This window comes from Perca flavescens, chromosome 20 (genome assembly GCF_004354835.1).
Source record: "Perca flavescens isolate YP-PL-M2 chromosome 20, PFLA_1.0, whole genome shotgun sequence".
In the NCBI taxonomy this organism is placed as follows: domain Eukaryota; kingdom Metazoa; phylum Chordata; class Actinopteri; order Perciformes; family Percidae; genus Perca; species Perca flavescens.
Genome location: NC_041350.1, coordinates 16,266,944 through 16,279,717, shown reverse-complemented (window position 1 = coordinate 16,279,717; position 12,774 = coordinate 16,266,944). Strand labels below are relative to the sequence as shown.

Here is a 12,774-nt window from a genome sequence, read left to right as displayed (position 1 = left end):
TTTTGACAGTGCTTTTAAATTTGACAACCCGATTAGTTCTGTTATTAAAACCACTTTCTTCCAGCTGAGACTTTTGGCTAAGGTCAAGTCCTACCTGCTACGCAAAGACTTCGAAAGAGTCATACATTCATTTATTACTGATAAGTTGAATATTAAGTCTGCATGCTTTCAAAGAAATCTTATGCAATATATCACATAGGGTTATTATGTGTGTGAAACTCAAATGCCGACTGTTGATGTGAGGGCCCCGTGTGGTGATATATATGGGAAACATCTGGGTATGACACCATGACAGGATCGGAGGCCATGAGAACTAATATTCTCCAGGTGTAATTATTACGTTTCGTGCGAAGGAGAGCTGAATAACAACATATGTCCTCTTCACCTGTGACCTTTGGAAGGGCCTACCCGACAGTTATGATTATGTGATTGACAACTGGTTCTCTAGATGTGAGGCCAAACGGTATAAAGGAGTATGTTCACTTAGTGTTCAGTGAGAAACTGATCTGTGCATGCATCCCACTCGAGTGTGTATGTTATAGGTCCGAATAAAGCTGCATCTAATCTCAAGACATCCAAATCGGCCATCTGTGAAGTCTCCTCACTCCATTTCCAGATATCAATTACGTCTTGATTAGTCTACTGTAACTCTTTATATGTTGGATTGGATCAGTCATCCGTTCGTTGGTTACAGTTAGTCCAGAACGCAGCACCTCAACTTTTAACCGGGACCAAAAGGCGTGACCAGATTACACCAGTTTTGGCAACGCTCCACTGACTTCCTGTCTATTTCAGGAATGATTTTAAAATTGTATTGCTTGTTTTTAATATTTTAAATAGGTTGTGGCCTTCTTATTTATTGGAGCTTTTACATGTCCACACACCTGTCAAAGCACTGAGGTCTTCCAATCAGATGCTCCTCGATGTGCCCAGATTCAGATTAAAAAATAAAGGTGACTGAGCCTTTGCAGTAGCTGCTCCAAACCTCTGGAATAGTTTACCTATTCATATAAGAACAGTTGCTAAGACCCACTACTATTCGTTGGCTTTCAATTCAAGTTGAGCTTTGACACCTTGTCCTTTTTTTCTACTGTTGGTTATTTTGTATTGTGTATCGTTTGTGTATATTATCATTTTGGGTTTTTTGAGCTTGTTAAGAACTTTGGTCAACTATGGTTGTTTATAAATGTGCTATATAAATAAAATTGAGCTGAACTGAACTGCAATCTGACACAGGTTATAATGTATCCCTGTCCAAAATTCCTTGACCTTATCACAGGACCATAGGACATGAAGTAATTGGCCGTCCTCTGTTTTACATTTCCAACAATTTGTTGTCTTTCAAACCAAGTCTAAACAATCTGGAGGGCTTCCTATAGAAGTGATGCATAATCTCTAACTGAATGAGGTGCACCCTTACATCATGTGACATAGTTTTAATATTCATATTAATTCTGTCCCACTCCTCATCATACAGTGTAATAATCAGATCCCTTTCCCATGTCTTCTTGAGGGCTGACCAGGCTCCATCCCCCAGGTTCTGATGATCATCTTTAATCATCAGTATGTTCTTCGCTCTAGCTAACACTTTTGTATTGTGTAGCAAAATTAAATCTGCGGCCTCTAGAAAGAGATTGAACAACTTTTTTTAAATTGGGTAGATTAGCTCCACATCACTTGATGATGATAATAATTTCTAGTGGTAGACCCTCAGATGATATGTACTAGTATTAGATGCTAATGTAAATGTGTGAAATTCACATTGGAAGCAATGTTGTTGTTTTTTACAACAGTAGAATACCAGATTAATGAATGTTGAGAATATTTTGATAAATTGGTTCTTCCTGCTGATTTAGACAAGTTAAAACATTTATAGGGGAGCACCATCCTTTCAGGAGATTTAAGGAAATGGGCATCAATGTTTATATGGCACTCATACAAAATGGGAAATACATTGACAACAAGTGGAAGTAGGGTTAAGATCAAAGTTTATTTATAGAGCACGATTCCGACACAAGGCAATTCAAACTGCCTGCCACCAAATATTATCAGATAAATGGCATTTTCAAAAATAATTAAATAAATTCACAACATTCTGAGAAAACAAATAAAAATATGTGAATATGAGTATTAGTATGTGAAACAAAAATACAACAAAGTTTGAGTTTGGTTAGCTGTAGTTCTACATATAGTAAATGCACTCAGTGTAATCAGACGGATATTAATGGCAGATAAGATGGTTGTTTTGCTAATTACTATCAGTCATCAACAAACCGCTCTCTAGTGTAACACCATGATATTGTACTTCTAAACTTAGCAAGCAAAGTGCAAACTGAACTGACTTCTGTGCACAACCTTTTTATGAAAAATTGAGCAATTTAGTCTGACTTCCTCACTAACTGCTAACTGTAATTGTGTGAGTCTGCAAGTGAATAAGTCAAATACTAAAACAAACGCATGACATTTGTGCACTTAATTGTTGCAAAAAGCACACCAACACACACCCGTCAGGTTAACAGTGTCTCTCCACCTGAGCTCTCCCCCATGCAGGGAGGTAGTCTGTTCCCTGGGCACCCCATCTGCTCCTCCTTCTCCCCATTCTCCTCCTCAACCCCACCCCTCATCACAACCCCCCGAGTCCCTAGCATCTGCACCGGGCGATGGCTCGACGGCACCTCTTACCTGCACGCAACGCCCCCCCTCCCTGGCAGACTACCAACCTGCATTAGGGATGTGGGCTGCCTCCACGGCGGGTGAGTCCAAACTCACTGGCACAGACTAGGAGCAGTGACCAAGGAGTGGACATCCTGCAAAACATTGTGTTTTTGTGTGGAAGGATTGATCTTCTTAAAGGGGAACATTGATTTCCCCACATCAAAGTGGCTGTCTGTGAACCAACTATTTTCCCCACTGGCCCTAAGAATGTTGTTTTTCCATTGATAAGCATCGACAACTCAGATGCGGCTTGACCCCTCCTTGTGTTACTGCTCCTACATTTAGCAGATAGTCAGGAAGTTGCTACTACAACTTACGTGCAAGTGTGGGGTCCAGTTAGGGTTGTGATTTATTTATTTTTGTTTGTTTGTTTTTTTAAACTCTCTTAGACTTTGAAGTAAAAGACACTTGTCTTGTCTCTGTCTTTAGTGTGGTACCGCAGGAAAAACGACTTGTACGCAGTGAGGGGGCGTCTGCAGAGTCCAGAGTACAAGCTGAGCAAGATCCGCTCCTCCACCATCATGACCGACTACAACCCCAACTATTGTTTTGCAGGGAAGGCCGCCTCACTCAACGAACTGAAGGAAGTACCGCGCAAAAACATAACACTTCTCAGGTACAGCACACACCTGGACACAATGTCAAAATATCAGTTTGAGGTTCTGCCCATACTTACAGTACACATATTGTCTTTTTACTGATGTTTTCACGTCAGTTGTTGTATTTTCCACCTGTTTTTTTTCAGGGCTCTTGGCCATGGTGCATTTGGTGAAGTCTATGAAGGACAAGTTCTGGGGATTAGCAGTGATAACGGCCCCATGCAGGTGGCCATAAAGGTCAGAGACAAGTTGCACCTAAATGTCAGAAGATGGCTCCGCACGAGGAGTTATGCTCATTACATTTAATCAACTCAACAACATCCCACAGGGGTGCTCCTACCTCTTTGATCTAAAGGTCACAAGCACATGAAGAATTTGAAAAGAGTTTTTCTAATGCGTTTATTTAGAAATTTAAGAATTATTTGCTTTACTGACTCCATAATTTGATATATGATATGGTTTGTTGTGTAAAAAAATCTGTACAATGACTAGAATAGATGTTTATGCCATTTGCACAAGTACAGGGCCATACAAGTACATTGGAATTGAATGCATTTAATGCAAAAATGAAATCACATACTGCTAAATTGTCATGACTGCACAGAATGATTATTGACTGTAAAAAAGAAGTCAGTCAATTCCCTCAGATCACTTGGCTTAAAAACTACAATGTTAAAAAATGAAAAAAGCTGAGTGAGCTCCACATGGGTTTTCTTTTCAATGGTCTGCTGATTAGCTCTGATATCTTTTCTCTTGACAATGGCACACACTCAAACTGCTTCTCCGATTCTTTCTGCTCTACAGACTCTTCCAGAAATCTGCTCCGAACAGGATGAAATGGATTTCCTGATGGAGGCCCTGATTATGAGGTGCACCATATTGCGGTTCAGACATTGAGTCACCCAATGCATCCTTTAGCACACGTGTGAAGCAGCAGTGTGCTCACATCATCAGACAGCTGCTGGCTTCTGAGTTAGAGGAGATAACAGCTGGAGCCAGATGTGAAACTCTACTCACTAGAAATCAAACCACTACTATAATGTAGCACAGATGTTGACCTCTTTTATAATTAGCTGGTTGTTTCAGCTTAATTATGTGAGAGGCCGTTTAGTCAAGGACAATCGTGTCTGTGAGTCTATTTTATATTATATATATTATATTCTTGGTAAAATAACTTTAATACAGCTAACTTAATTTTAGTTTATGATCTGTGTGATGTTAATTAGTAAGCATCAGTAATACATCTCCTTCCCAAACATCTGTTGTGCATTTTCGCTTTATTTTTGGTCCAAAAGTTTCAATTGTGAAAAAGATAGCACCCTGACAGGTGAGATACTGATGAAACCTGTCAGCAAAAATCCCTTCATCTAAAAGTCCCTTTTTGAACTATTCGAGAAAATATGTCAAACTTGGCATATACCAAATCAGGATTTTCACTGTTTTACTCAAAACTTAATCTGTGCTGACAAGTCTGTCCCTGTGCACTCTGACATTTTCACTTACATACATTTTAAGGATTTTAGGGTCACATTTCTCTTAACTAGGTGCCGAAGATTTGTTCATTTTATTGTTTATTTATTGTAACATTTTAGAGCCCCAGACATTTAGACTACATTAACTACATTCCATGTAGCATTATTCCAATAGCAACACTATTAAAAATGTTCAATATCCAATTATGCCCCAGCTAATGACACAACAGTTTCTAGGTGTGCAGCAGTCAGAAATAAGTAAGATTAAGAGTTTTTTTGCTGCAATTAGAGTTTTTAAAAAGGGCCTTTAGCACAGTCTTGAAATGTACTGTACTAAGGAATGCAAAATTTAGTTGTTGTATAGTTTTTGCAGGACAAAACTCTCAAACAACTTTTGATCAAACCTCTTCTCCCATCTACATTGTCATGTGTTTTTCTTTCTCTTGCTCAGTTGTATCAAGCATGTCTATACACAAACACACAGCACATTTAATATGATTAACACACAGAAGTGCAGGCCTGCTGTGCTAACGCAAGTTTTGTTATCACGGTTTGTCCTTGCAGCAAATTCAGCCACGACAACATTGTGCGCTGCATCGGCGTCAGTTTGAACATCCTGCCACGTTTCATCCTGCTAGAGCTGATGACAGGAGGAGACATGAAGAGCTTCCTGAGACAGAACAGGCCACGAGCTGTAAGTCTGCACTGCACTTTTGTGGGTGGGTGGGTGGGTGGGTAGGTGTGGTATATTAAACTAAATTGTGCTGTATCCAGGGCCAGACCTCTTCTCTCACCATGCGGGAGCTGTTGCAGATGGCCCGAGACATCGCCTTCGGCTGTCACTACCTGGAGGAGAACCACTTCATACACAGGTTCAGATCCACACCCAGTTATTACTGCTAAGAGCTCAGTTTAAACTACACCAAAATGAGATGTTTTAGGCACTGCCCCTTCTACTGCAACAAAAACACTTGAATGAGTATAATGGCATTAGCCCTCACTATTTTTGTTAAAGCTTTAGTGCGTAACTTCTTAATAATAATGAACGTTCTTCACATTCAAGCCATTGCCAAATGAATTGCTACAAAGCTTATTAAAACCTTTCAACTCTCTCTGTATTTCTCAGCATGGCTAAGATTGTGGTGTCCGGTGACTTTCCCTCGCAGAAGCTCGAGTGACAATAATTACCTCTTCTGAAGAGTCCAACTTATTATATAGTCCTCCGTTTCTATTTGCAACTTCGCGGAGGAGGGGTTGGGGCGCGTGCGCGATCACGAAAGGCTGTATCATGTGGACTTGCCGACATTGTTGTTGTCATTACTTAGAATTCCTCATGGGGGCGGCAGAAACTACGCACTATAGCTTTAAATCCAGGAATTTATTGTTAACAGGATTAAAAATCAAGACAAAAATGGTGATGATAATTTCCTCATGTATACACAATTAGTTACAGACTGTTCCATTATCAGCCACACATTTGATAGATTTTCTGAACTCTTTGTGTTACAAGTGAACTTTGTTAACATTCTCTTGCAGCAGGAAACTCAGCACCTTTTTAGGTGAATCAAGGTCAAAATTGGTTGTACCCATCTTTATATCAATTTCCTTTAACAAATTTTTTTTTTCAATAACTTAGTTTGTATACAGTAAATGAATATGGTGGGTTAGGGAGTTAAATGCCATTATGAAGCTACATTTAGTAACAGAGCCTGTATTTTTCAGAGACATTGCTGCTAGAAATTGCCTGCTTTCCTGCCCTGGACCAGACCGAGTGGCCAAAATTGGAGACTTTGGCATGGCACGAGATATATACAGGTCTGTATGCTGAATTTTCACACACTTCATGGCAGTCCACGTAGCAAAGCCCACACAATGACTTACGATAATGGTAGCAGGAGTCCGGGCAGCATTAGGTTGATGTGGTGAATGGTGAACCATTTGAAAAGCTATCTGATTATCCTCCGTGGGGCCGGATTCAAAAGTTACTCACAGAGTTCATGGCCTTGTGGTGTTTACCTTCCCTTCTAAACTGATGATAAATGGACATTCCTAAATCCGATTTATTTTTTCTTCCTCAGAGCAAGTTATTACAGGAAAGGTGGTCGTGCTATGCTGCCAGTCAAATGGATGCCACCGGAGGCCTTCATGGAGGGAATCTTCACCTGCAAGACTGATACATGGTATGAACACTAAACACAATATAAACAGCAGCAAGTTTCAGGAACTTGCACAGACATTTTGGGGGGCAGCTGCTCAAGCAAAAAAAGGGCACTTTTTAAAACAACAAGATCACTTTGAATGCAATTTAATACATATTTTACGATCATATCAGTCAAAGAATGACAAAATACCAGTATTTTTTATTTATTCATTAAGTAGCTACATTAATTTATTGATGTTTATGTCACATTTTTGTCAGTTATCCCAGCTATATATAACATTTTGAAATCACTTTAGAATCAGTGACATAATGAAGCCCGCTATAACCTTTTTATTAGACAAAAACATCTACATACTGTTTTGTTTTTTTTGTGTGTAAATTTTATTTATGCACATTTTCAGGATAACAATATAAGGACAATCACATACAAAAGGCAATGTAACACAAAAACCCATCGAAAAGAAGAAAAAAAACCAACTCACTTAGTACAAGGAAAAGAAATGTGTACATGTACATGTCAATTTATAAGACCAGATGCCGCAAACTGCCCACTCATAGAGAGATGGTCAGAAATAGTCCAGGAGGCCAGAAGGGATCAAGGCTGGCCCACAGCAGTTGGAATATCACAGTCCCAGAGTGTGGATATAAGACAAGAACAATACAATGTGTTGCAGGCACACACAAAAAGAAAAAGTCCAGTTTGTGGTTTTCCCCTTCTGATGTGCTCTATGAAAGGGCCCCATATCTTGAATATATTAAATTAAATTCTTATATATTTTGAATTTAGCGTGGAATTTAGACAGCGAAAACCAAATTTCTTCAAGGTGTAAACAACAAACCATATCATTTAGCCACTTTTTGACACAAGGAGGAGAAAACCAAAAACCTAGTGAGCTTAGAGCAGGACCAGAAAAGATGCCCGAGAGCCGACTTACATTTATCACAGGTGGCAGAAATAGAGGGGACGATTCTATTCAGTTTAGTTTTGGAAAAGTGCAACCGGTGACAGGTTTTAAAGTGCTCATATTATGCTTTTTGGCTTTTTCCCTTTCCTTTATTTAGTTATATATCTTTGGCATTGGAGCAATCCCAGAAATAAAACATTGTTGATATAGACTAGTTTCCTTTTTACTCGGTTTGAGACCTCTTATTGAAGAGTATGTTACTTTAACCTGACACAAATGTGTAGGTCTTTAATACATGTTGAATATCATGTGTTCATGCCAAATGTGGTGCTAGACATTGCGCATTAGTAAAAAAAAATAATAATCTGGACAATAAACAACTAATGCCAGATGTTGAATATCTCAGCACCTAATTGCAGCAAGACAGCACAGCATCTGTATTCGAGAGACAGAGCAATCTCAACAAATGCTGTGAGAAGCAGTGTCCAAACCACTTTTCCCATGACAAAGTAAGTCAGATATTTAGTATGGAATTAGGCAATACAATTTCAGTTTGATGGCTGGAAGAAATTATATTTTAAAGATCAAGTTTTATAAAAGTCTTTGTATATATGCAACCAGAATTTGTATGTGGAGACAGCTGATTTAATCAGCTGTCCATGAAACTCAATTTACAATTTGACCACAGAGAACTATAGTTGTTAGGAAAAGGAGTCATTTTCCAGCAGAACAAATAAAAAACAAGAGTGCTGGCTTGTGTAGCTTTCCCTTTCAGAACTCAAAGCCAAGTGTGGGAAAATGCTTCTTAACTTTTGCAGAAACTAAAGATATATACCTATCTGTCCAAAATAAACATGTAGAAACCGAAAAAGTTGAAAGAAATTAGATAATCTTTAATAATGTGATATCTATATTTATTATCATTAATACATTGTATAACTATGCATCTAATTTGGTTTCTATAAATGTTAAAACAGAAGCTTCCTGGCAGTGCTTTCAGAATGATTCTGGTGTCCTCAGTGTGAGGAACATGAGCAGGGTTCAGCCAAGGCAAGGTTCAACTCAGTTGTTGATCTGTCTCTCCCCCTGCAGGTCATTTGGGGTGCTGCTGTGGGAGATCATCTCTCTGGGTTACATGCCGTATCCCTGTAAAACCAACCAAGAGGTGCTGGAGTTTGTCACCAGTGGAGGCCGGATGGATCCTCCCAAGAGCTGTCCGGGGCCTGTGTGAGTACTGACAGGAAATGCATCAAAAGAGATGAGCCTGGACGTAAAGTTGAAGCAGTGCACAGCTAGGATGATTTTAGGGATGACTTTATGGCACAGATTCTGCCTGGTCTACCGCCTTTGACGTGGAATTAATTGAACTTTCTGGTAGTTTTTTTCCATTTCTTTTCTCTCTTAAAAATAATATATAAACTGTCGGGATTGTTATGTTATCATAATACCATTTGTCTAATAGTATTACATTTACTTATTTTATAAGATGATTCATTTGACACGTACAGTAGCTTAAACAATATATCTGTAATTTGTGTCGGTTCCTATGTACGTAGCTATCGGATCATGACCCAGTGCTGGCAGCACTGTCCCGAGCACCGGCCTAACTTCTCTACTATCCTGGAGAGAATTAACTACTGCTCTCAGGTATGCTCTATATCACAACTGACTTTATACATACAATTAGTTAAATAAATATAATATTGATTTACTCTAATCTTTATTCTGTTTTTTTTTTATTTCCTTTCCCCTTCATTACTCAGGACCCAGATGTGATCAACACACCCCTACCATTTGAATACACCCCCACCGCAGAGGACGATGGTGGCACCATAAACCGTGCCTCTGACCACACCTCCACCAGCCTCACTCCACTCCTGGTGTCCCATGCTGTTTCCCAGGCTTCCTCCCCCCAGCTGGATCACTCCTCTATGGGCCTGGGTCCAACCCCTCTTTGCCCACAGCCTACCAAACCCTCTCTACTCCTCCAGAGGACCCAACCTGTCCACCATGAAGTGACATCATGCCGTGAGGCTCTGGAGCCGTCCTGGGCTGAGCCTGTTCCTGCTCCTGGTTTTTCAGCAGGAGGCCACTGGCTCCATCCTGAGACTCCTCATCACCAACCTTGCTCCAGAAACGGCTCCTCCTCAGGGAGCCAGAGGCTGAAGAACAAGACAAAGAACCTGTGGAACCCCACGTACGGTTCCTGGGTTTTGGAAAATTTCCGGGGGAAAAAAACACTTGCCCACACTCAGTCCGTGCCACTCTCAAGCTCTGCTTCCTCCACCTCCAACACACAGGCTCCTCAGACCTGCAACCCAGCCTTGGAGAACAACGAGGCTGGGTGCGACAGCACCAACAGCGTCCACCTTAGCCCTTCCCCAACTCCATCTTCGTCCTCCCAGGCTCAAGCTGCCTCAAGCACGTCCTCCCATAAGACCCCAACAGGTGGCACCATAAAAGCTGGTGTGGAGCTGGCTAAGCTCCAGAGTTTTCCCTGTGGCAACGTCAACTATGCCTACGATGAGCAAAGCTACGAGGCAGAGAGCCTGTCCCCGGTTTTGCCCAAAGCCGCAGAAGCCACCACAAACACCAGCTCTGCCCCCAGTGTCTCCTCAGGGACAAGCTTGGGTCTGGCATTAGGCCTCCATACCAACTCATCTTGTATGCCGAAGCTGCTGCTGAAGCGCCACGCCAGCTACGGACACGAGGACGTGAGGAGACACACCAAAGCTGAGAAACCCACACGTGACCGAGACTCAGGCTTTTCACTGTCTGAAGACCTCAGCGTTACCCCTATCTAAGAAACGGCGTACTGTAACAGGGATTTTGATTGATATAAAATTGAAATGTCACCTGGAACCCCTTTCCTCACAACCTTAGACTGGAGTTCTGTATTTCCAGAAGAAAAAGCATGAGGGCTCCGTCACGGTCTGAGAGCCACAAAATCAAATTGTTAGCGTTTAATGCTGGAAAAGACAAACACTCCTCCACGCTGTAATGTAGAGAGCCACCGCTCTTTTTTTGTACCTCTGGTACACTGGTAGCTGAAACACTGAAGCTGAAACGCAGCCCTGCGCTTTTTCAATGACTACATACTACTGTAGTGCTGTAGTTGGACTCCTTTTCTACCTATTTGTTTTTATCATGAAAGCTTTGGCAGTAGTATATGTTTTATTATAGTAAACAATGTTAGAATTTGTAGTAATAAGTGTACAGTGTACCATAACAAGCCAAATATATTGAGCCATTGGGAAGAGAATCTCCAAGCATGTGTTTTTGTTTTAGAGTTATTCATTTCAAAAGTTTGATAATCAGAAAACAATTTTATTTATAAGTGTATGCATACTTTAGGGACTTACGGTACACGGTACACTTCTGTGATTCTGATTTGTTTTCACCCTAAATAATGTGAAAACACATCCGCCTAATATACTGCGATAACTTTGATGTTTTCTCTTAACACATGGTCTACTTACTTGGTGTTTCCAACGCTTCCCCAGCAGATGGAGTTTGCTCAGTTGTCATGGAGATGGATCAGAGAAGTATGGAATTTAGGTCATGTGATAAACAAGCGGCGGTACACACGAGATCATAAACCTAAAACTCCTGGCCAGTGACTTTGACCTCTTCCCAGTTGATGCTGCTGGTTTGGTCAGATGTTCAAAGACAGCCAGGGACAGAGTCACTACTGGTTTCCTGGAAACCTCACACTGAAGACAAGACTCCAGAAAGTCGCTGCTCCTGGCCGAGAAATACTTTTCTGTGGTGAGCTAAGCTAAACGGCTGCTGGCTGTAGCTTCCAATTTACTGTACAGACATTACTGTTATCGATTTCCTCATCTAACTCTCTGCAAGAAACTATTCCCTTAAGGAGTTAAATAGTTTTTAGTGTGCACTGACTCCTCGTTACTAAAAACACTTTCTGTATGTTCTGTAAGTAAGTGGCGCTTGTGCTGAGACTTTTTTTTTTTTTTTTTTTTTTTTTAAGCCAGATGACATAAATCTTGATTTGGCTTTGCATATTTTTGACAATTCTCTTTCCCTTTGTCTCGATATTTACTTGGATTTCAGGAGGTCTCATACGTGTGTAGAATTTGATTACCATGCAGCTGTGAAAATATTTGCTATTTTTGTACTCTCCTCTCTGTACACTGGACTAACCCATTGCATTTGTAGCCATTTTATCTTTTATTTGTATTTTGTTATGCTAGTGATGGATCTGTATTTGTAGTTGATCACTGCCATTCAATACCTCTGCACTGCATCTACTGTACTGATGTAGTGCTGGTAGTACCTATGTTTACTCAGCAGGGTGAGGTATTCAGCCTTGATATACCAAACATGCTGCTGCAGGTATCTCAGTTCATACAATTAATCAATGATTCAATTGTTAAAATCTCTATTCAGTATTTATGTTTTTAGATTATTCATATTTAATCAATTTGGTAGGTTTATCCAACGTGTCTTTATTTTGAGCCTAAACGTGTCGATAGTTTATTTTTTAGTATGTTGAATGAATGGTTACATTTATATAAGGGTTCTGTATATGTTTTTTATGCTCAGGCCGGTTGATATTAGTGAATTCTATCTTGGTTGCTTAACAGTCTACTTGAAAAGAATTTCTTTTAGAAAAGGCAATTTCAATTGTTTTCTAAAGACTCCTTTTAAGCGAGAGATTTGTGCCATTTAGAAAAATTGTGTTTTCATGGCCTGGTGCATTTTATTTTACACTCATTGAAAAGTTCTTGTTTTTGTATTCGTTATGTAGCTGAGGGTGTTATGCCTCAACCCCAAAAATGCAAAGGCATTCTATGCAATATACTGTCATTCACACTTTCCTCTAACCTAACTGTGCCCCTAATAAATCAACATATATTGATCTTTTTTGTGTGAGTTTGATCAGAAACACAGAGTGAACT

The 12,774-nt window shown here is 40.2% G+C and overlaps 1 protein-coding gene across 2 annotated transcripts in view; it reads left to right on the top strand.

Moving 5' to 3' along the window:
• Positions 1–12,734, top strand: part of ltk (leukocyte receptor tyrosine kinase) — a 65,370-nt gene extending 52,636 nt beyond the window's left edge. For both annotated transcript variants that reach the window (XM_028565153.1, XM_028565154.1), the window contains exons 20-29: positions 3,145–3,331; positions 3,461–3,551; positions 4,119–4,183; positions 5,351–5,480; positions 5,561–5,658; positions 6,509–6,601; positions 6,865–6,966; positions 8,945–9,079; positions 9,409–9,499; positions 9,616–12,734. In XM_028565153.1, the coding sequence (XP_028420954.1) occupies positions 3,145–3,331; positions 3,461–3,551; positions 4,119–4,183; positions 5,351–5,480; positions 5,561–5,658; positions 6,509–6,601; positions 6,865–6,966; positions 8,945–9,079; positions 9,409–9,499; positions 9,616–10,656 (2,033 nt within the window). In that variant the 3' untranslated portion in view covers positions 10,657–12,734. The remainder of the gene's footprint in view (positions 1–3,144; positions 3,332–3,460; positions 3,552–4,118; positions 4,184–5,350; positions 5,481–5,560; positions 5,659–6,508; positions 6,602–6,864; positions 6,967–8,944; positions 9,080–9,408; positions 9,500–9,615) is intronic.
• The last annotated feature ends 40 nt before the right edge of the window (positions 12,735–12,774 follow it).